Below are 24665 nucleotides of genomic sequence, written 5' to 3'. Positions count from 1 at the left end.
TGAAAGGCAGAATCATAAATCTGAAACATACTTAAAATAAGAATACTAAACTTAAAGTTCATAAACTCCAATTTTTACCCTGCACCACAATTCTCCTACGTCACATCACTATTGATTCAACTACTCTGGATGGGCTGAAAATCACTTCGTTTGTGGAGTGATAGAACAAGGAATGCATTCTTCTCTTTACTAGAAAATACTGTCCAAGCAGGCCTCGGCACCAGCTGGAGGATGCAAACATTGTAATTTTTTTTTTTTTCTTCTTAAAAGAAAGAGAGTCATGACATGGAAAGGAAATGTGGTCACAGCAGTCAGGGGCACAAAATGAGGAATTTACAAAACCTCTGTTGTAATGCAGTTTCACCATGGCATGACATGTGCTTACCCAAAGCAGAGTTCTGTGTGCTTTTCCACATCTGTTACTAGATCTTATTTTAGTTGAAGAGTCAATCTGAGGAAAGAATTGTGTGTGTATTTGTGTATGTGTATGTGTGAGAGAGAGAGAGAAAGATGCACATACACATACACACAATATCTTGAAAGTCTGCAGAGCATGAAGCAAGGTAGTTTAAGTATTTTTTAAGGAAAATATAACTTCACTATCAGTGCTCTGATACTTAAGGATTACATGGTGCTGAGTTTGCTGAGGCATATTCTACGGAACACTGGTTCTAGAAGATAGCTAGAGAAAAGAAAGGGTTTTTTTTTTTTGTGGCCAAATGGTTCAGAGACACTGAGAATATTGAGAAAAGCACCCTCACTCATTGTGTTGAGCCTGGCACTTGCTGAACTTTTTAGGATACAGATTAGCCCTCCCCCACCCCACGAGAAACAACTCACTATATCTCAAGGGCTGGTACCATGTTGTATTTTATAATCAGGCTGACAGGTGCAATGCAGGGTTTTAAAGTCAGCAGGTGTACAATAAAACTAATAAACAGTTATCTTCAAGGTAGGCAGACGACATAAAAATTTCAAGAAAATTTTTACTAAATTTGAGCTCAGTGTGAGGTATAATTTACTTTCATAGGTCATTGGATATTGCCGACCACCTAAAAACTGCTGAATAACTATCTAGCAGAGCAAAATGGCATTCTGCTCAATTAAATTTCATAGTCCTGAATTTAAAAGCACAAGTTTCCATTCAGAACTCTGCACTACATATGAAAGTTCAAGATTTTCATTACATAATCCATGAATGAATTTTAGAACATCCAGGCAAGAGTCTTAGGACCCAATATTCTTTTAAAAACATTTTATTTATTTTTATTTGAGAGAGACAGAAATAAGACGAGGCAGAGGGAAAGGGGGAAATAAAATGGCCATGCAGGTATTCCTGCCACTGCAAATGAACTCCAGACACATGCACCACTTTGTGAAACTGATTTTATGTGGGTCCTGGCAATTGAACACAGGCTATTGGACTTTGCAAGCAAGTACCTTTAACAACCGAGTTATCTCTCCAGTCTAACACCCAATATTCTAACTTTCACTCTTTAGTAACTAACTGATGATAACCCTTGTTACCTAGAACCAACTTCTAAAAGTCTTAGAAATCTGGTCCAAATTTTCAAAATGTTCTAATTATCTCATAATCCCCCACCTGTCATGACATCTCAACCTGAAAGACTCTGTCCGTGAACATGCGGCACTTCCCTGACGTGACTTCCCCCAGGCTTCTCCGGTGCAGGACGATTCTGACCTTGCTGTTTCTCCCTCAAGCCTCAACTCTCACCTCACAGCCTTCACAGGACCTATTCTTCAGGGAACAGCTGGTGCTACCTGCTTCCATCTGTCCCTGTTGTCAGGTATGAAAGCATGTTATCTGCGTAGGCAGAGATCAGCATTCAACGGAATCAAGATGCGGGGAACAAGGGATACAAATCCAGCTGACCAAGTGCTTACGTGTTGGAAGTACCCAGAAGTTTGATGTGTCTGTTTCCTATCATGCTTCTAAGGACTAAACCTGATGGCATGGGTTTAGAGACACAATGTACAAGATCAGGGCTGATTTTAAGGATGGTGGGCTCTCTGTGCCAGAAATTCAACATGAAAGGAAAGGCCTCACCTTAAGATCCAAGGCTCCAGGGAAATGACTTACCTCGACCTCTACCTTGGTGAAGGGCTGGCAGAAAGTAAGCACACAAAGCTGGAGGCTGAGGAGACGAGAGAAGAGACGGTTCTTACACAGCCAGGCCACCTGCCACCCATAGTGACTCCCCAGCTTTTTCTCTAGTTGAAAGCACCCTCACACTATGCTTCACATGTATTTTGCTACACTGCAGCTATAACTCTTTGGGGGTTTAGACAATTTTACTGTTCAAAAAAGAAATATCTGAGTGTAATTAGTGCACTGTAATTATTTTGTGATTCAGAGCCACAGCTCAATAGACTAACCCACAAATCTGCAGTCGCCTTGACAACATATATGTGTAGGACCAAGTCACTACAGACACAACCCAAGGCCCATTTTAAGGTACATAAATGTGTTTATAGAAAAGCTGCTGAGTAGACTATTCTATTTCTAAAGTCTTTGGATTATAATAATTTTTTTAAAATCAGTAGGCCTTTCCTTAAAATTAGAAAGCTTATCAAAATTGTTTCAGTAGTAAATGTTTTAGCTATGGGAAATTGTTCTGAAGGCTTTCAAATTTTATTGTAAAATGAGACAAAAGCTGTCATTAAAGTGGTTTCCTGACCCTCTCAAAGATAGTCTTTGAAATAGATTCTCTGACTTGAAGCTTTCCTGCAGATATGTCAACTCTGGATAAGGTATCTGCAGGATTTTCAGTTTAATCTCTTTACACAGCTGACTTAGAAGTCAAGCAGAGTGGATTAGACTTTATGGGTAAGAACATATCCAGTTGAGCCTTTGTTTAGTACTAAACTAAAGAATGAGTTATCTGTAAACAATTATCTGCAAGGATTTAAGTTAGCTAGGAGTTTCAACAAGGAATGTAGTTAAGAGAAGGAAATCAGGAAGTAGATGTAGGACTTCTACACTTAATTATAAACTGTTAATATAGTTTTCAAAACTTCCATTTAAAAAAGGAGACAATCATTTACTACCTATGTACTCCAAGACAAGTCAACCTACATTATTCACCATCAAGTAATTTTTAGAGTTATTTAAATAGAGTTCTATAATTCAAGTATCTGAATAAACATACATTCTACTCTTAAAAGTATGAGTGCCATTAAAAACAAAATGACCCATCAAATCTCTTAAACTTGTCTTGCCCACACTAAGACAAACCAAATACTTCTTATAGAAAACAGCCTTCCACAGCTCAGTCCCTTCTCTTGGCTGATCCCTCCAAGTCTCTTCTCCCATAGTAAAACTTCTTCCCTAGAATCCACATGCTGAGTAATGACATCTGAGAAGTAGGATGATTTGGAGGTAATAGACATGGTGCTAACAATAACAAGTAGGCCAAGAGACAAATGAGATTTGCCATAGGAAAGCATGATGGCATCTGTACAATACACAGTTGAGCTTTCTAAAGACCTCACTTTTTTTTTTTTTAAGTCCTAAGAAATCTTTGACCCCTATGTTATGTTTTGCTCTCTTTTCTGAATATACTTTCTAATTTTATTTTTCCCTTTACCACTATGTCCCTGACTAGAAAGCTAAATTAATGAAACCATCCCATTTTCTTTCTGTAATCTCCCTTCTAGAAAGCGGTAGTGGTTTGATTCAGGTGTCCCCATAAACTTAGGTGTTCTGAATGCTAAGTCCCCAGCTGATGGCAATTTAGGAGTTAAATGCTCCTGGAGGCAGTATATTGCTGGGGGCACGCTTATGGGTGTTATAGCCAGCTTCCTCTTGCCAGTGTTTGGCACACTATCCTGTTGATATTGTCTATCTGATGCTGGCCAGGAGGTGATGTCCACCCTGTGTTCATGTCATCATTTTCCTCTGCCATCATGGAGTTTACCCTTGAGCCTGTAAGCCAAAATAAACCCCTTTCTCCCATAAGCTGCTCTTGGTTGGGTGTTTTTGTCAGCAATGTGAACCTGACTGCAACAAAATAATTCTGTTTAACCTTCACACCTGCCTACTGACTGCTCACAACAACAAAAGTTACATTGATGGGGGCTGAAGAGATGGCTTAGTGTGGTTAAGACACTTGCCAGCAAAGCCAAAGGACCCAGGTTTGATTCCCTAGTACCCATGCAAAGCCAGAAGCACAGGTGGCACATGTGTCTGGAGAGGCTAGAAGGCTCTGGGACACCATTCTCTCTACATGCTACTCTCTCTTTCTCTAAATAAATAAATAAAATAGTTTTAAACTTTTATATATATATTTTGTTCATTTTATTTTATTTATTTATTTGAGAGCGACAGACACAGAGAGAAAGACAGATAGAGGGAGAGAGAGAGAATGGGCGCGCCAGGGCTTCCAGCCTCTGCAAATGAACTCCAGATGCATGCGCCCCCTTGTGCATCTGGCTAACGTGGGACCTGGGGAACCGAGCCTCGAACCGGGGTCCACAGGCTTCACAGGCAAGCGCTTAACCGCTAAGCCATCTCTCCAGCCCAGTTTTAAACTTTTAAACTATCTTTTAAAAAGTTACATTGATGACACAGGGGACCCAGTCATTGCCTCTACAGGGAACTTAGCGTAAAGGAGTGAAGGCTGAGCACAACAGGAAATGTAACAGTACCCGATTCTAGGAACTTCTCTTTCTAAAATGTTCTCATCCCATTTGTTTGACTGCTAATGAACAGGAATTCAGTCAGTAGTGGTGTGAAACATGTATTCTGATTGAGTGAATGGAGTTCTTGAAGAGTTAAAGATAACGGACTACTCATATATCCTGTATAACTTGATCATTATATTAATACTATTTTCTTAACTTGAACTATTGAGGACTGAGGCACAATAGGGATATAACTGTCTTATATGTTTAATGTGTATTCCACTCACCCATAATATATCTATTCTGATTTGTTATTTTAAAAAAAACATGTACACAAAAGGAGAAATTATTATATACCCTCCCCCTGATTTTTGGAAGCTCACAAGACTGTGTGTCAATATCTAAATATACCCACAGTGTGCAGAGAAGCCCAGGATGCTTTCCCTTGGAATATTTCCAAGAGGTAGTCACTATTCCACCAGCTATGTCATTTGAGCTCTATTCTTAATAGTATCAAAACTGAGCAGGCCTCTGGGGAAAATCCTCAGGTTCAGGTTTTCAGAAGCATATTCAAATTTCTATAGAAGGAGCTAAAGAAATGATCTTGAAAGTAAAGCTGGATTCTACATATTCTGTTCTTTTGGAAAGGTCTGTTTCACTTCTTCTTGTTTAATAGTGAAACTATTACTCTGCTCTTAAGAGCTCACAGAAGCTGCTGATATCTGTGCTTTTGAAACATAGGAACGGAACTGAACTCTTGGTTAGCTATCTTCTCACGATACATTAGACATAGCCATGATTTCAGACCATGACACAAAGATGACCTGAACTGCTTAAGCCAATGTTGTAAACTATGGACAGACATACTAGCTGATATTCAATCTGAAGTGGAAAAACAGTACAAAATTCAAGATAAGTAAGAAACAAGATAGATCACTGGAATGTTCCTTAGAAACCAATACATAAAAACTTGAGATCCATTTGAACATGACATTTGACTAGAATCTCCAAAAAGGAGACATGAACATTAGTGGGCAAAGTAGTGACACTCTTTATTGTGATGTTGGTTATAAGAGTTAAGATTCTAACTAGAAATATTTTCTTTTACAAAAACAAAGTTTGATTATAAAAATGAGTATTTTTCTTCATTAAAATAAAGTTTACAAAAACCATTAAAAATATAAATGACTTACAATGTATATCCTTGCCATGTCCAGGTCACAGTATCCTGTAACAAGAAAAGTATTCAAACTGTTAGTCTAGCCTGGTATTGTTGTCTATAATCCCCACACTTGGGAGATGAAGGCAGGAGTATAAGGCATGTGAGGTTATTCTTGGCTCCACAGTGAATTTAAGGCCAGCCTGGGATATATAAGACCCTGTCCTCCCATGCTACCCAACCTGCAAAATAATCCTGTTAGGCTAGAGTGAAAATACCAAATATAATAGAGCTCTTTTTTAATATTAGGACTTCTGTATATATTTCTGGAATGAAAAGAAGCATGTTAGAAACCCAAATTAGCACATAATTATTAAGGTACAATGAACTGATGCATGCATTCCTGAAAAAAATATATACATATATTCATAGCAAAGAGCCTTCTTCCTACATCTCTATCTTTTATAGAAGATCTTATTCTGAATTTTAAAAATCTATTGTACATGTTCAGTTATTTTTCTCCCATTATGAGTATGTCTGGAAAACTAATTTGCTTACCAAAAATCCAGAATACATTTGTTCTCAAAACAACAGCAACAAAAATTATTTGGGATAGAAGACTAAAGTATACAGTGAAAGAATGTGAATATATAATAAATCCAAACTAATAGACAAAAACATGAGTAGATGTTTAATAGATTTTAATTCTTAACTATATTCAAGTTAAGAAGCCAGTCACTGAATAGAAAGTTGAATAGTTTAAAAATCTCTTGATCTTAAATGGCATAAACAAGAAATAATTACATCCTGTCTCTTTATATAAATTCTCTAGCCACTCTCCCCACCCTTTAAAAGAGCTGTGGGGAAATGGTAGTATAATTGATACCTGGTGGACATCTGCCCAACTTATGCAGAAGAGACTATTCCCTTGGCCAACCCTGGACTACAGATACATGAGGTCTTTCTAAGACTTTCTTATTTAATTAGACTCCTTGCCAATAGCCATAGACCTAGTAAATACTAGACCAATAATCCAAGACTAGGTCCCTCTCAAACATATCTAGCTATGTCCATCCTTCCCTACCACTAGTGACCTGTGAATATGGAAAAGTCTCCTTCCAGGCTTAATGAAAGTAATGAATTTCTACTTTCAAGGGTAATCAGAGACATTAAATGTGGGACCTCATCTTTCAGTCACAGAAATAGTAGAACAGAGGCTTAAAAATGTCTCCCTAATGCTTAAAATTGAAAAACAAGATTTTATATAATATTAAAAACCAGATGGCAAACAGAATGAATCTACCCAGTTGCTTCTACCATTTATCTGCTCATACCCTTATTCAAATCAGCACAAGGGGTCCTGGAGGATGTGTGCTACCTGCTGAGATCATTTCCTTACCAGCTTGTTTGGGTATCTGAGGAGGATAGGCTGCACTGGAACTCCTGGAATGAAGGCTCCTAGAACCACATGGAAATTTTACTAGTGCTTATATTTCTGAACAATAGTTTTATAATTAAAAATTAATTATAATATAAATACACTGATAGCTTCAGATTATTAATAACACAAACTATGCTAAAGTATTTACCAACATGAGGAATTATTCAAATTAAGATGTAAGCAAAATAAAACCATATGGGTATGTATTTATCCATTGTTTTTCAATCTTCCTTTTTTGATAAAAAGTCATAAAGAAATTTATTTTAGCCGGGCGTGGTGGCGCACGCCTTTAATCCCAGCATTCGGGAGGCAGAGATAGGAGGATCGCCATGAGTTCAAGGCTACCCTGAGACTACATAGTTAATTCCAGGTCAGCCTGGACCAGAGTGAGACCCTACCTCGAAAAACCAAAAAAAGAAAAAAAAATTATTTTAAAACAATTATATATATATATATATATATATATATATATATATAATTTTATCATTTAAAAAATTTAGGTGTTTTCATTTCTCAAATACATATGATCCAACAGATTAAAAAAAAAGTAATGACAAATCAAGACAAAGAGAAAATAAGAATATCTAGATAAAACAAAAGTTCTATGTGCTGTGAGTGAGTAATGACTCTGGTGCTGAGCCCTGCAGAAGCCAATACAAAAACATAGGGACACCATAAGGAAAAGTCATGAAACCAGAAAAGAAAGCAAAGAGGTAAGTTTATAGAATCACAACATTCAAAATGTTTCCTTAGAAAAGAAGAAATTCTTGGAGCCACTGAGTTGTATTTTGTTAGTCTAACCATTTGAGAAATCTTCCACACTATATTGTTACAATACATAATTTAATTTATCTCACCTGGTTTAAAAGTAATCAAACAGGAACGATTAGTACAAGTACCTTCTGGGAAAACTAGTATCTTGGGAGAAAAGGAATAAATTTAATATTTTAGTCTAATTAATAGATTACCTCTTTTATTTTTCTCTTATGACTTCAACAGCTGCCAATGCTTAAAAAAATAAAAGGCTGACACTTGATTCTAATGAAAGTTGGTATCTGGTTATTCCATTTCCTCAAAAAGAAGTTAGTTTTACCATGAAGGTAATTAGAAAGTAGATTACAAATTCAGACAGACAATATATTTAATTTATAAAATGTGCTACATAAGTCTCTTTGTTGACATTTTCTTAATGATATTTCTATCAATAATCTGAATGAATCTAAAATAAAACATTCCTAACCAAGCAATCTCTTTGTTTCAGTTTTCTCATTAAGTGAAATTTATTTCTATTTATCATTCAGGTATGTCTTGAGGAAAAAGGAGAAAAATGCCTGCAATGTGTTGTATGTTTATTTGAATTGGTTAGCATACGGAAGACAACTTCAGAACTTGTTTGTTTGTTTGTTTTTTAATTTAGGGAAAGTGGTTTTGCTTTTAATGTGCTATTTTGTTTTCTTTATGAATGACATGTAGTATTGTTAGTTTCTCTGTTAACTCAGATAGGAGCTTGGTTTTCTGAAGCATTTAAGATTTAATCATGAGTAAATTGCTAAGTACATAAAATCATTAAATTAAAAAGAAAACCCATGACTACACTGCACTTAGTAATACCTGTTTTATAATAGAGAAAGAAAACATGGGGTCAGACTGCTATCCACTTAATTTATTTATGAAAATTATGATAAGTGTAATTCCACCCTCAAATTTATAAAATAGATTTCCCATGACAACCATACGTAATAGTAAATATGTTTTATTTTGTATATAGCCACATTTTGAACAAAGAATGGTATAAAGTGTACCATAAAATCTCATGAGATGGAAAAGTCATCAAAAGTAACTTAACAATGCTAATGTTCAAATATTTTTCTAGAATATCCCTCCAAGTAGTTGCTCAACCAATGCCTGAAAAGGATACCAAATCAACCGTTTTATCTCCAGACAGAAAGATCTTCCACAAGATGAGCAAAATGAGCTAAAATCTACTTGTGACCTGTGATCTACTAATCCTAGACATATTTCTTGGCTCCAAAGAGAAAAATTAAACTGCTATCCCAAATGCCACCCCTTCTCAATCAGTTTTTCAAACATGCCTTGTTTTCTGCCCACCCCTTCCCCTCCTTGTATGCCCACGCTCGCCTTGGCACTTTAATACTGTATGTCCTCACTGGTGTCCTGACCACTGCATTGCTAGAGCATTCGCTTGCACCCGAGCAAAGATAGCTCACCTCTGGTTTATGTAAGCAATGTTGCCTTCCTTTACTCAGAAAAGAGAAGGAAGTGGTAAAGTTCAAGTTTTTCAGGTTATTTTCTTTGATATGCCCTCAGAACTGACAAGCTTTCTTTAAGTAGATCAGAGAAAAGACTTAATACACTTACCACACTTCTGAATTAAGTGAGTTAAATTATAAGAAATACTCATACTTCTTAATGGTAATGAAAGTCAGAGTTAGAGAATCATTTTTTATGACACCAAGTAAATTTGACTCAAAGTGTCTGAGAAATGAAAAAGAAATATATATTTAAATCTATGGTATATCTCTGGGGAAGAGGACTTTTTAATACTCACTAGTTCATTTATTCTGTATCCATTATGCTAAAGAGAGCTGGCATAGATTATCTTGTTATGTGTGCATGCATATGAGTGAGTCTGCAGACAGATAATAAACTTTCAATATAAATGAATGACTAATGTGTTTTACCTGGGGCCATTCCCCTCCTGATGTTGCTCTCCTGATTATTTCATTTATTGTGTTTTTCCGGGAATCTGGGTCTACACGGGATACCAAAACTGGCTGCACAGCCCGTAACAGTCCTTTAGAACAAACAAAAACATAGCCAAGTTATTTTTTGGCTATAGCCACAATGACATTAATACTGGGTAAGTCATAAGACAAAGTTTTATAGAAAATAAAAATAATATCAGATCAGAAAACAGCTTATTAAAAAAATTCAAAATCTACTAAACTGAGATGATGATTTCAAAAGCAGAGGTGGATTTTATTTCATTGATTTAGCAGAAGTCAGTAGCAATAATAAGAAAAACAGCAAATGCAATTTTCTCCTTAACAGTCTTCTTGAATTGATATTAAACCTTTGGAAGGAGAAACGAGATTATCTTCCTTGATTTTAGGAATACCCTCAGTGGAGATTATGTGAATTCATAGGATGAGTTAGTAATAGATTTTATTTTAGTTTATGTATAGCTAAAACCAAACCTGAGTAGATTAATTATTAAAGGGCAATTATAACTCATTTTGCTAAAATTTTCAGCCCGAGTCTTCTAAGTCGCTTCCTGGCGCAGGTAAAATTCACTTTAACTGTGTGTGGCTACACAGCTTTTCAGGAAAAACTTATGTCACATTGAGTGCTCTAGTTACACACTGAAGAAAAATAAGTGTGTCAGCTGCATGACAGAGCTGCAAGCACGACCAGGAACTCTCCAGAGCGACTTGGCAACACCTGCGACTTTCACACCCGCTCTCTCGACCTCGATGCTTGCAAGAACCCTGGGACAACGGGGAGCAGTTACTTGGAGACTGACTCCTTTGGGAGAGACTGAAGCATCTGGCAGGGAAAACATTTCACTTGCTTCATTATTTTTTATGGCAGGAAGCACTTATGGTTCCACATCATAATTTTCAAAGAGTTCCACAAATGTCCCTCAGGGAAACACAGGGGACAATAACTTAGAAAACAGAGCTAGGAGAAAAGATATAGTATATTTATCATCCTAATATCCTGAAGAGAGCTTCATGAAATAACATGTGCGTTGGGTTTTCACAGGTTCTTTGGTTAAATTTTCTCTCTCTCTCTCTTTCTAATACACACACACACACACACACACACACACACACACACACACATATATATGCAGGTTTTCCTGACCACATATAACAACAGCAAGATATGATGGTACAGTGACAGAGTCAAGTTTTCAAAAGACTGATGAGGTCATAGATAAGGTAAATTTCTAATCTGTTTTCACAAACTTATTCTTTCCATAGAGTATCTCATTAAAAGAAAAGTTGTTTAAATATTTTAAAAATATGTTAAAAATTAAGTGGTTATAGGTGCAGTTCAGTGACAGAGCCTTGCTTTGCATGAGCAAGACCCTGAGTTCAATTCTCAAGCACTAAAGGTAAACAAATAAATAAAGATAATAAATTCAAAATACTTATCAAAAAGCGCTGTACCTGATTCTTTTGACTTAAGGCATGAGCATGATAATATTTTATCTGTTACCTTACAAATACTTACTTCCAACTAGAGGGGCTTGTGCATTTTCATTTCGCGATACCAGAGAAGGCAGCCCAGCTATGACACAGGCAATTCCATCAAAGAATGTTGAATGAGGGGCACCAACAAAGATCGGTGCTTCAGAAGGGCTAGCAATCTTTCCTTTCACAGAAACCATGAATCCCATTGAGAAGAACAGGGCACGACCCAGAAATCTCAAAGCTGGCTGAGTGATTTTCCTTTGAAATCAATCATAGACAAGACATAATTACCTACGCTTACTAAAACTGGCAACATGACCTGACTCTAAAATACAATAGGCAAACCAAAGCATGTCAGGACATTTCATCTTTTTTAAATTTTTTAATTCATTTTTATTTATTTATTTGAGAGTGACAGAGAGAAAGAGGCAGTGAGAGAGAGAGAGAGAGAGAGAGAGAGGGAAAATGAATGGGTGTACCAGGGCCTCCAGCCACTGCAAAGGAACTCCAGACACATGCGCCCCCTTGTGCATCTGGCTAACATGGGTTCTGGGTAATTGAGCCTCAAACCAGGGTCCTTAGGCTTCACAGGCAAGCACTTAACAGCTAAGCCATCTCTCCAGCCCAGAAATTGCATCTTAAAACTTGAGTTAAGGAGAATAATAGCTAATGCTTACATCAAGTGCCTTCTGCTAAGTGGTAGGCTTTATTCTCAATGGTTTACGTGTGCTAATTTTTTAATCCTTCACCTATTATTATGAAGTAGGTGTTATTTATTACTACCCTCACTTTGCAAATGAAAAATCTGAGGCATATAGAAGTAATTTGCAGATAATAAATGGATCTATTACTCTGTAACCATAAAGTGACAAAAATGAATTCCTAACTTATATTCCACACTGAGGCCATCCACACCAGTATTGGTCTTCAAAGTGGTCACCTTGGGAATGAATTCATCTTGTGTGATGAAGATGCTGCTATTTTCCCAAATACATGTGAAAGTCTTATGCTGAATTGTTTGAGGAATAAATCTCCCCTACATTGCTATAGCTCTTAGATGCCATCACAGATCTTCAGAAATAAACTTGCCACTGCACTTTCATGGAACAGAGCTGCACTCAAGCAATTCTAGAAATCTACTTATTTACTTTTTAAAATGATGTAAAAATATTCGGATATTAAAGATTAATGATCAAACTCTGAAAGGAACTGTGCTTGGCATATATGATAAGTAAGATCTAGTTACCAACTTAAGCTCAATGAATTGAGAAGCAAAAACATACTCAGATGTTTTAGACTCCTAAGCACAGATTGGATAACTCAGAATACAGCAGATATATATGTTGTGGACGTTGCCCTCCAGGCATGACATGGCCAATGCCATCTTGATATCCAAACAGCTATGATTACCCCTCACAGATTGGGCCCACTAGCATTCCTTTGTGGTGGTGAAGATAGGCTCACAAGGCCACGCCCCCACCCCAATGATCAATATATATATATAAGCAATTTATCTTTGCTTGGGGTAGAAGGACGTGTTGTTAGACTACCTTTGCTTTGGTGATGGAGTCACCCTTAAATTGCCCACATGCCTGTAAGTAAGCCTGTAAGTAATCATGCTCTTTGAGGTAAGAAGCCTCAATTAAACTTGGTGCTTTACCAAGTTGTCCTTTGGTCTGTTGTAGGTGCCCTATCTGGGTGAACAGACATTTGTTAATTTCTCCCAGGAAAAGCTTAGACAACAATACAGCTTATTCAGAAAAAGAAAATTATGTACAGTCATGCCAAAGTATCTCTAAAGAATAGATTCCATGAACCCTGGCAAATAACAAAATCCTTGGATTTGCAAGGCTTTTATATAACAAATGTAATGGTGGCATACAAACTAACACATTGTTCTATAGACTTTCAATTATCTGCAAGCTGTAATACCCAATTCAGTATAAATGTGTGCTATAGTGCATTGTTTAGGGATGAAGGAAAAAGTCTATTCATGTTCAGTAGTACAGATATATGTATATTTTACTAAGCATCACTGATAAATAATTGGTTGAAGCTACAAATGAGGGACCCACTGCCATTATCACCCACAAGGTGATGATGAATGAGAACCTTAAAAAGAAACAGGCTCCCTTCCTTCCAATTCTTTAGACATTCATATGATGACTTAGTGAGAAGCTAGTCATTGAGCAAGTTGCTGTAAGGTTTATTTCACAAAGAGAAGTGAGACACAGTAAACTATCTTCAGAGGGCACTGAGAAATGAGTGTAGTCCTTTCTCCTTTAGTTTAAAGATGAAACGTATGCTATGGTGATACAGGAATACAAAGCACGCCCTCACCTCAGTTCCATACCTCCCTTTTGTTGGTGTGGGTGTGTATGCGCGTGTGGTGTAAGCACACTCTCCACACACACTCATAAGGAGGATGTCAGGTGCCCTCCTCTAATCCTCATTCACTTTATTTCCTCAAGATGAGACTCTTTCTGAACCCGGAGCAATCATTTCTTGGCTAGAACGACTGACCTGCGAGCCTAGAGGTTCTCCTGTCTCCACTTAGCTCAGCACTGGGATTACAGGCAGGTACGGCCATGCCCAGCTTCCCCTATGAGTGCTAGAAATCAAACTCAGTGCTCTTACCTGCTGAGCTATCCCTGGTCCTGTCACCTTTTTATATTTGTAGTGATGTGTAGCTTCTTGTGAATATACTTCAGAATACACGTTATTCAGACCTCTTAGTTACTTCGGTTTGAAAGCTTTTCAAGGGTCTAAAAGTCTGGTATCATATAATTTCCTCAATATTTCCTGTTTATTTGAGAAAGACACTTTCAATTGATGAAAGTAAATCTTTTAAAAAAATACTTAAATCTCTTTATGTCTAGGAATATCATACTGAATGTCTTATCTCACCTAAATCTTATTTATTTATTTATTTAATAGAGAAAGAGGATGGGAGGGAAAGAGAGAGAGAAGAGAATGGGTGCACTAGGGCCTCCAGCCACTGCAAAAGAACTCCAGATGTGTGCGCCCCCTTTGGGCATCTGGCTAATGTGGGTCCTGGGGAATAGAACCAGGGTCCTTTGGCTTTGCAGGCAAATGCCTTAACTGTTAAGCCATCCCTCCAGCCTGTAAATTTTCCTTTTATTAAAAAAGGAACAAAAAAGTAAACTTTCCCAACATATATTATATTTTCTGGATTATTTCTCCAATTACCCTGTACTTTTTTTTTTTTTAATTTTTAAAGCTACTGACAGTGAAAACAAAGAGATAATCTTGTAGCAATGTGAGTCCAGAAAAGCATCCCTTGAAGTTGGTACACTGTAGCACCCTGAGTTACAAAACCAAGAAGAAGGACTTGCGAGGACTGGGCACCACGAGCATTGGATGCACTTCCACTTCAGATCAGCCTTGCGTTTGATACTGACATTTATGCAGCAGGATGGGAACTGAGCAGCAAACTACTTCTATACAAGTTTTTCTACAATCACAGTTCTCAAAAAGTTTGGACAACACATCTACATTTGAAATTTGGATAAAAATCGGGTTCACTTGAGTATGGAATAAACCACCAACAAAAACAAATTGCATGATTTCAGAGACTTCATCAATATCCTAAGCAAATCTCTGGGTTTGCCATCTATGTGGGCCCATGGAGAGCATATTAAGGAGCCCACTTTCAAGGTCTACAAATAGCAATGATTTGGTTCTGCTCAACAGGAATCACTTTTTTTATTGGCTTTCTTCAATTTTGACCTATGTATTCTCTAGTACCATCCAACTTGGAAAATACTGGAGAAGCAGTTCTCTCTGCCTCAGTGCCAACATCTGAAAACACTTGGCTACACTGAGTAATAATTAAATTGTTGCCAGTAACCACTAATGTAGTTAATAAAAATAATATAATTGATCCAGCAAAATGCATCACTGCATAAAGCATACCTTAGGAGAACAAAGGCAAATGTAAAAGTTAAGAAAAAGCAAAAGAAAGTCAAGTATTTGCAGCCACAATGGTTCCCGAAACAATAACGGCACCTTGTTCAGACTCTGCATTGGTGTGTCAGGACGCCTGGCACAATTGCCTTGGAGGAAAGATGTACTTTAGCTCATGGCTTCAAGAGGTTTCTGTACTTCATGGCTGGCCTCACTGTTTCTGGGATCATGATGAAGCAGGGCATCATGGTAATGAGAGTATATGGTGAGGCTACTTGCCTCATGGTGGATAAAAAATAGAGAAAAGGAATACAAGAAGAGACCAGCACAAGACATTCAGCAAGGACACACCTCCAGTGACCTAATTATTCCAAGTAGGCTAGGCCTCTCCTACTTTGCGTCATCTCTCAATAATGCCATCGTAGTATGGATCCGGTCAGGGGTTCATCTTTTGATTATGTGGGAGCCCTCATAGTCCAATCACTTTCAGAAGCCCATCAGCTGCCCACCATTCCTCCAGTACATGAGGCTACAGGAGGGAGTCTATGTTCAAATTATAACACAAGGATTCCTTCAGAACCAGGAATGTATCTTTTTTTTTCTTTGCAATAACTAAAGAACAAAACATTTAACAGTAGGAAATTATAACTAAAACTGAAGCTTATCATAATGTGCTTACATGCTAATTTCTATAGAAATGAAGTTTCACTTGAAAAAAAAATTATTAAAACTGAGCAAACAGGGCTGGAGAGATGGCTTAGCGGTTAAGCGCTTGCCTGTGAAGCCTAAGGACCCCGGTTCGAGGCTCGGTTCCCCAGGTCCCACGTTAGCCAGATGCACAAGGGGGCGCACGCTTCTGGAGTTCATTTGCAGAGGCTGGAAGCCCTGGCACGCCCATTCTCTCTCTCTCCCTCTATCTGTCTTTCTCTCTGTGTCTGTCGCTCTCAAATAAATTTAAAAAAATTAAAAAAAAAAACTGAGCAAACAGCAATAATCTAAACTTACTGGTCACTAAACTAACAAATCTTTAAAAAATATTATGTCATATTTGGACATAATTATTTCTTACCTTCGCCAGTCAGTTATTGGGTGGGTTAGCTTTTCAGGGCAGCATGCTGTGGCAATGGCAGCAAATGGCCATGCCAGTAACACAATTACTGCAACCAGTAATGCACGAAGTGGAAGCAGGATAATGCCAAGAAGAAAAATCTGTAAATCAAAGTTGACAAAACATGATGAATGTTTGTCATTTTGATAGATCATGATGAGCAGAAACATGTAACATAAATCCTCATGCTATTCATGCATTAATTCAAAGATGAATTCAAGGAAAATACACCATGACATTTGATCTTCAAAAGCTACTACATGCAGAAGTAGTGAAGAAAATCAGACAACCTGATCAATATATCAAAAGAAAGTGAATTGAAGATGCTTGTAGCACAAAGTAAAGATGTGTGACTTAGTACCCAGGGTTTTATAGAGGAAGAACAGTGTGAATGGTCTTACCAAACAAGGAGGTGCCAGGGCTTTTGGCCTTAGCGACTTGGGAAGGATTGACTGCAAGTTCAAAGCCTGAGAGAGCTACAATAGGTTCAGTGCTCAAGACGCTTAGCAACATCCTGTCTCAAAATTTAAACCAGGAGCTGATGGCGGGCTTGCCTTGTAAGTGTGAGCTCCCTGAGTCTGACTCCCAGCTGCAAAACATAAAATGAGCAGGTGCGAGTAAGGCAAGAGGGGAAGATGGCTTTTTGAGAGAGGCATACAGAGGAGTATGAAGGCATTAGCGAATGAAGTATGTTGCTTTCCAATGATGCCAGTCCTCTGTAACTAGACAACAGGAGATGGAGGAGGACAAAATAAAAATAAATAAGAATATATATTATGTAAACAAAAGCAATAAAAATGTGAACACTTTGTGCCAGGCACTCTAAGCATGTGGCACATAGTGCTTCATTTGGTTATCATATTCTTTGTTTACATAAAAGTAGTGGCACATGGAGATGAATCAATTGCTTAACAAGATCATATAGTTAATGTCAAAACCAGGATTTTGAGCCAAATTTAGTTATAAAGTCTTTGCTTTTTAAAAAAGAAAAAAACTTTTTATTTTATTTGTTTAAGAGAAAGAGAGAGAGGCAGGCAGGCAGATAGAAAGAGAATGGGTGCATCAGGGCCTTCAGCCTCTGTAAGCGAACTCCGGATGTATGTACCACCTTCTGCATCTGACTTATGTGGGTCCTGAGGAATTTAACTTGGGTCCTTTGGCTTCACAGGCAAGTACCTTAATTGCTAAGCCATCTCTCCAGCTCATGAAGTTCTTGCTTTTAATCCTTACACTACATCGACTTTTAAGTGAAATTAACAAATAATCCTAGCATGTAACATCTTGTATTTTTATAAACCCATTGCACTATTCAAACATTGTCATCCTTCTTCTGTGTTTATTGACATTTATATAAATCTGAACATCATTAAATAATTTACAAAAATGCCCAAAATAATCTAGTTACCCGATTTCTGCCATTTTTCTAATTATTGTAGTTTTGAAATCAGAGATAAAATTAAGTGGTATGGGCTGGAGAGATGGCTTAATGTTTAGGTGCTTGCTTATGAAGTCTAAGGACCCTGGCTCAAGGTTCAATTCCCCAGGACCCACATTAGCCAGATGCACAAGGGGGCGCACACATCTGGAGTTCATTTGCAATGGCTGTAGGCCCTGGCACACCTCTCCCTCTCATCCCCCACCCCCGCCTCTTTCTCTCTCTGCCTGTCACTCTTAAATAAATAAATTAATTAAAGTAAACAAAAAAATTTAAAAAATTAAATGGTATGTGTCCTCCAAAATTCTGGTTCCACCTGGGTATTGGGGAATCAAACTAGGGTCATTAGATTTTACAGGCAAGGGCCTTAACTGCTGAGCAATCTCTCCAGCCCCTTGAAGGCTTTCTATTTATTTATTTATTTATTTATTTATTTATTTATTTATTTTGGTTTTTGGAGGTAGGGTTTAACTCAAGCCCAGGCTGACCTGGAATTCACTATGTAGTCTCAGGGTGGTCTTGAACTCTTGGAAATCCTCCTACTTCTGCCTCCCAAGTACTGGGATTAAAAGCATGTGCTATCATGTCCAGTTTTGAAGGCTACTCTTGATCTCAATGAATCTTAGTTAATCTAAAAGTAACTTTCATCCTAATAACATGGGTTCTTCTAGTTCATAAATATGTAACATCTTGCCATTTATGTCTTCATTAATTGTTCAAAGCAATATTCTGTTGTTTCCATCATAGTGGCCACACGAGGTTTTGGTTAAATACATTCTTAAAGGGGAAAATGATGACATCAAAACAGAAGAGAGACTAGCTGGAAAAAAAAAAAAGAAAGAAAGGATTCAGTGAAAGGAGGCTTGAGGAGTGGGAAAAGGTGGGTAATAGGAAGGTGGTAATCATGGCATATTGTCTACATGCATGAAGGTTGGCAATACAAAGTTTAAAAAGTACTTCTAAGTTTAATATCATTTTATTATATATAAGATCATTTCATTGCATTTTTAATTATTTGCACTAGGACATAAATACACAATTTATTTAAAGTTTTGGATTGTATATTCTATGATCTTACTGACTTCCCTTATTAAGTCTAGTAGCTGGCTGTTATGTAGAATCCTTAGGGAGTTCATATTATATCATCTGTGAATAAAAGACAAGTGTGCTTTTTTTTCTTTCCAATTTATGTTTTTTTATTTCTTTTTGGTATCTTATAGCATCCTAGTGTAGAACTGAATAAAGTGGTAAGCACAATATATGCCTTGTTCCCATTTGAAAAAAAAAAAAAAAACAGGTTCAGCATTGCATTATTAACTGTAGATGTTACATAGATACCATGTATCAGACTGAAGTAATTTCCTTTTTATTCCTATTTTACTGAGAATTTTGTCACATGAGTTAATTAACTTTCCACATTCTACTGAGATCATATATTTTAAAAATCATATATTCTGCTAAGGCAGTGAATTACACTGATGTTGAATTGTAGTATGTTAAATCAGCCTTATATTCCTTATGTAAACCAAATCTGGATGTGATTTATTATCCTTTCCACATATTGTTATATTTTACCTGCTGATATTTTATCAAAGGCTCTTATAGCTATGATCATGAGGGATAATGTTCTATAATCTAGTCTTAGTGGGAATTGATCTCATCTACAGCCATGCCACTCTGAACATGCCAAATTCTTGTCTGATTTTATTAATATATTCTATTAATAGCCAAATGTGTGATTTTGTTGATTATCTTTGTGGACTGTTTTCTATTTAGCTAACTATTGCTCTTATATCTATTTTCTTTTATAGATTTATTTTGGGTTGTTCACTCTTCTGGTTCCTGAGTAAAAGCACAAACCAGAAGTTTAAGACGTTTTTTCTTGAAGAATTTAAAGCTTTGAAGTTACCACTAAGCACTGTATCCTCCATATTTGTAAATTCAACAAAACAATGTTATATTTTTTATATTTTGTATTTAACTCACATCTTGTTTCCTTCATTAAATTAATCATAAATGAAAAAAAAACCATTTTATTTACTTATTTCCAACTCTACAATTTCTAGTGTTCTTTATTTATTCCTGCATTTTCGATCTTATAATCTGATGTCATTTTTCTACAACCTAAAAACAATCCTTTAACTTTTTTGCTTTCAGTACTGAGTATTTAACACGAAGATTTATTTACCATGCCAGACAGCTACTCTACCATTAAACTACAGTCCAGCCTCACTTTACCACTTCTTTCAGTCTTGTCTGACAACAAATTTTCTCCACTTTTTCATATCTAAAACATCATCATTTAAAAAAAAAAAGTTTTGAAGAACATTTTCATTACATACAGATTTCCAGATTGGTAATTATGTTTTACTTCTAAGAGTTTGGTTTGTATTTTATGAGTGTATGTGTCTATGGTGTATATATGGGTGTGTGTGTGTGTGTGTGCATGTGTGTCTGTGTGTGTCTTCCTCACTCTCTTCTTTATTTACTGAGGCAGAGTCTCTCATTTGAGTCCAGAGTTTATTGATTCAGCCACTCCAGTTAGCCAGCTTGCCTGAGGGGCCCCTTGTCTCTGCCTCACACTGGGATTACTGGGAGCCATGGTGACCACCCAGCATTTATATGGGCACTGGGGATCTGAGCTCTTGTCTTAACACTTGCACAGTAAGTACTTTACCCATGGAGACATTTCCCTAGCCCTTGAGGTTTTCCTTTTTAATATATTTTAGATATATAAAATTTAATCAGATATGTAATTTGCCAATATTTTGTCCAACTTTCTCTTCAATTTTTGGGTGGTGGGAGTGCTTCAAAGCACTTTTTTGTTGTTGTTGTTTTTGGAGGTTTCACTCTAGCTCAGGCTGACCTGGAATTCACTATGTACTCTCAAGATGGCCTTGAACTCACTGCAATCCTCCTATCTCTGCCTCCTGAGTGCTGGGATTAAAGGTATTCACCACCATGTGCAGCCAAAGCTTTTAATTTTAATAGTATTATTTATATAATCTTGTGTGTGTTTACTTTTGCATTTTTCTTCTATATAGGAAACCACCATCTAACATAAGATCATGAAGATAGTTATGTTCTCTCCTAAGAGTTTTATAATTTCAACTCTTACTTTTCAATTTTTTTTTAATTAAAACTTCCATGGTTATAGAAATATCCCATGGGTATGCCCTCCCTTCCCCACTTTCCCCTTTGAAGCTGCATTCTCCATCATACCCCCCCCCCCACCAGTCTCTCTTTTATTTTGATGTCATGATCTTTTCCTCCCTTTATGATGGTCTTGTGTAGGTAGTGTCAGGCACTGTGAGGTCAGGGATATCCAGGCCATTTTGGGTTGTAAGGAGTCCTACTCTTCATTTGGCTCTTGCATTCTTTCCGCCACCTCTTCCTCATTAGACCCTGAGCCTCGGAAGGTGTGACAGAGATATTGCAATACTGAGCACTCCGGTCATTTCTTTCCAGAACCATTTTTTGGAACTCAGTTATCTCCTAATTATATGAACATATTTAGTGACTTTTTTTAAAAAAGAAAACTACATTTTAATGTTCATTTTTATTTATTTGACAGCAAAAGAGGGAGGGGGAGGGAGAGGATGAGTATTCCAGGGCCTCCAGTCACTGCAAACAAACTCCAGATGCATGCACCCCCTTGTACATCTGGCTAACGTGGGTCCTGGGGAATCAAACCTGCGTCCTTTGACTTTAATTTTCTAATGTTTGTATTCTTTGTCATGAATAGCTACTGATGTCTCTGATCAGTTTATTAGCCAAAGGCTCAAGAGGACTTTCCTTCTCAGTAGTTTTCTAGTGCTTACAAAGGGGGTCTGTATGTATATTCGGACACATCTCAGCACTTAGTCCTATGATTCACACCTCTGTCTTAGCACTAGCTTCCTGCTTTTGCAGAGCTTGAAGGTCTGTCAGAGGTAAGACCTTCAAGTATTCTTGGGTCTTCTCAGAACATGTGTATAATTTTGGGGACACACAGCCCTACACACAGGTGTCATCCAGACTTCCAGGAATATATCGATGCTTTTTAAAGCCTCCTGTGCCCATTTTATCCCATTTTTTTTCCAGTTAGCCTACTGTTTGATCCTATTGTTACTTCACTATCTAAGGCAGGTGCAATGCTAAACAATTGTTTCTGACTAGTTTTGAAAACATTCCTGAGGGCTGGAGAGATGGCTTAGCGGTTAAGTGCTTGCCTGTGAAGCCTAAGGACCCCGGTTCAAGGCTCGGTTCCCCAGGTCCCACGTTAGACAGATGCACAAGGGGGCACACGCGTCTGGAGGTCGTTTGCAGAGGCTGGAAGACCTGGCGCACCCATTCTCTCTCTCTCCCTCTATCTGTCTTTCTCTCTGTGTCTATCGCTCTCAAATAAATAAATAAATAATTTTTTAAAAATTCCTGAGAAAAGACTGACTGCACTGGCTGAGTTCCAATCCAGATGAAATGAAGACAGTCTTGAAAAAGCAGTCTTACAAGCCCTCACTAGAGAGATCAAATAATAACGTTTCTCTAGGACTAAGGTTTTGAAGAAATCCAATCCCACTCTTCCTCTTCTGTGGGCTGCCAGGTTGCTGGCTTTTCACTGGACTGCAAGCTGTTTTCAAGGACGCTACATAGCTGAGGAGAGAAAGTGGGGATGGGTTCAATGATCACAAAGTTTAGGGCTCTTACCAAGAGTCAGCACTTCTTTTTCTTGAACAAATGCTCCCAGGATTGTTGAAAACCCTCGGTTTATTTTCAGAGCTATGGCAAAATGGATTCTATTTTCACTTTTTATGTTTACCTGTGTTCTCATTGCTTTTAAGGAGAATTTTTTTCAAAGGCCCTGATTTCACCCTTTCTGCTGGTCCCATCTCAACTTTTTTCATTCTGCCTTTTACATTAAATAACTTCTGGTGATCCTTCGAGTCCACCAATCCTTTCTTTTACCACCTGCCTGTAAGCTGTTGACACTGTTCCGTGAATTTTTCACTTTAGATATAATACCTGTGAGTTTTAGAGTACCATTTGGCTCTCCTTTATAGCTTGTATTTTCTTCAGAGCTTCATCCAACTATCTAGTGACTCCCTTTCCCTTTAAGTCCTTGAGCATTTTTATAAAAGCAACTTTAACATGTTTATCTACAAATTCTTACATTGGTCATTTTAGGCTATATTTTTATAGACTTAGTTCTGTAAGTCATTTAGGCCCACTTTTTATCTTGACCCAGGTCACATTTTTCTCCTTTTAATTTCTAGCATTGTTTTTATACTGCCCATTTTCAATGACACGTTGCATCTTTTATATTCTGTTATCTCCCTCTGAAGAGTGATTTTTTTTTTTCTTCCTAGTACATAGGTAAAGTTTTGTCTGATTACTTTCACCTTATGGAGGCTTTGTTTGGATATTTTGCTAGGCAAAATTTTTTCTGGAATTTGCCCTTAGTCATAGACTGAAGCCTCAGTCCTAGTACATCTTTTCTCCTTGCCATATTACTTTTGTAAAGTCTAATCTGCATATAAAATGTGAGGTGTTTACTAAGGTCCCTTTACTCCATGTGACTCTGTAATCCTTGTGATAGTCACTAATTCTAGTGTCTATTCAGACTATGTGTTGCTTTTCTCTAAGATGCTTCCATGCTCCTTTGTGAACACAAACTTCAGGGATCTGCCCAGGATTTGAGAGGAATGTATATGCCAATTTGCGAGCTCCTTTGACTTCCTACTTCCTGGAATTTTTCTCCCTCAATTTCCAGCCATTCTGATTGCCCTGAACTCTGTCCTCTGATACAGCAGATCAAAAAGTCTAAGATTTTCCTAGCAATTTACGCTTATGGTATACAGGGAAGATGCTCAGAAAAGAGGGGAAAAAGGAAAATTTCACACAATGTGGTTATATTATTTGAAGAAACTAATACCCTCTAGTTTGTCTGGTTTTTCTTTAATTCTTTTTTTTTCTTCCATAGTGTCCTCATACACGATTTTATTTTGGCCATGGTTCCCAACAGTTATCTGTTGGGAGACATCTGATTTAAGCTACTTTACCACTCCTGAGACCAAATCTCCCACTCTTAATATTTTTCTTCACTTGAAAGCTAATTTATAAATATTGTAAAACTTTGCTATCATTCTATTTCCTATCAAATGAAACAGGTATAATGTTAGACTTGCAGGACTTCCAGAACTACCACATAGAAGGGATACTGGATCCAGGAGATTCTTCATAAAGTTCTTAAAGTAAATCATCTATTTGGAATGGTTGGTGTGATGAAAGGTTTAAGGACAATACAGTGTTGGTGAGAAAATTCATATCCTTCTTCCCGTGTCACTCTGACACGTCATTGGCTGAGACTCTCTTCCAAAAGTTCTCAGTACTAGAACAAAATCAAGAAGTAATCTTGCTTGCCAGAAAGAACCATATCACAGACTCAAAAGAAAGAGATGGAATGAGCTTAAAGTATATTCATGCAAGATTCACTCATATCTACACTGAGCAGCCAGTAGGGACTTTAACAAGTTGTCAAACACTGGGCTTTTTGTAACCTGCACATTTTCAAGGCCTGCAAAAAATGGTAATACTTAACATTAAACCAACTTTAAGGTAACTGGCAAATTAAGAGGATTCCGTCATGATTCCATTTAGTAATATGTCATCTCTGGAGGGAAGCATTCGCCCAACGTTGTCTTCTCTTTTTTGTTTGCACTGTTTGCTAACATGTTTAATTGTATATTGTCATA

The 24665-nt window shown here is 37.3% G+C and overlaps 1 protein-coding gene across 3 annotated transcripts in view; it reads right to left on the bottom strand.

The window, feature by feature from the left end:
* The window catches only part of Lpcat2 (lysophosphatidylcholine acyltransferase 2), a 77187-nt gene that overhangs the window by 48631 nt on the left and 3891 nt on the right, over window positions 1-24665 (bottom strand). Inside the window, exons 2-8 of one of the 3 annotated variants that reach the window (XM_004664866.3) lie at window positions 16461-16600; window positions 11505-11722; window positions 9947-10059; window positions 8102-8162; window positions 7203-7261; window positions 5838-5872; window positions 2102-2156 (exon numbers count right to left, since the gene is read on the bottom strand). In XM_004664866.3, the coding sequence (XP_004664923.2) occupies window positions 2102-2156; window positions 5838-5872; window positions 7203-7261; window positions 8102-8162; window positions 9947-10059; window positions 11505-11722; window positions 16461-16600 (681 nt within the window). Of the gene's footprint in view, window positions 1-2101; window positions 2157-5837; window positions 5873-7202; window positions 7262-8101; window positions 8163-9946; window positions 10060-11504; window positions 11723-16460; window positions 16601-24665 lie in introns of those variants that run through there. The other 2 variants (XM_045158720.1, XM_045158723.1) reach the window with 2 other exon arrangements.

This window comes from Jaculus jaculus, chromosome 1 (assembly GCF_020740685.1).
Source record: "Jaculus jaculus isolate mJacJac1 chromosome 1, mJacJac1.mat.Y.cur, whole genome shotgun sequence".
Classification (NCBI taxonomy): domain Eukaryota; kingdom Metazoa; phylum Chordata; class Mammalia; order Rodentia; family Dipodidae; genus Jaculus; species Jaculus jaculus.
Note: the sequence above shows the minus strand (reverse complement) of the source record. Positions and strands in the feature narration are given on the sequence as shown.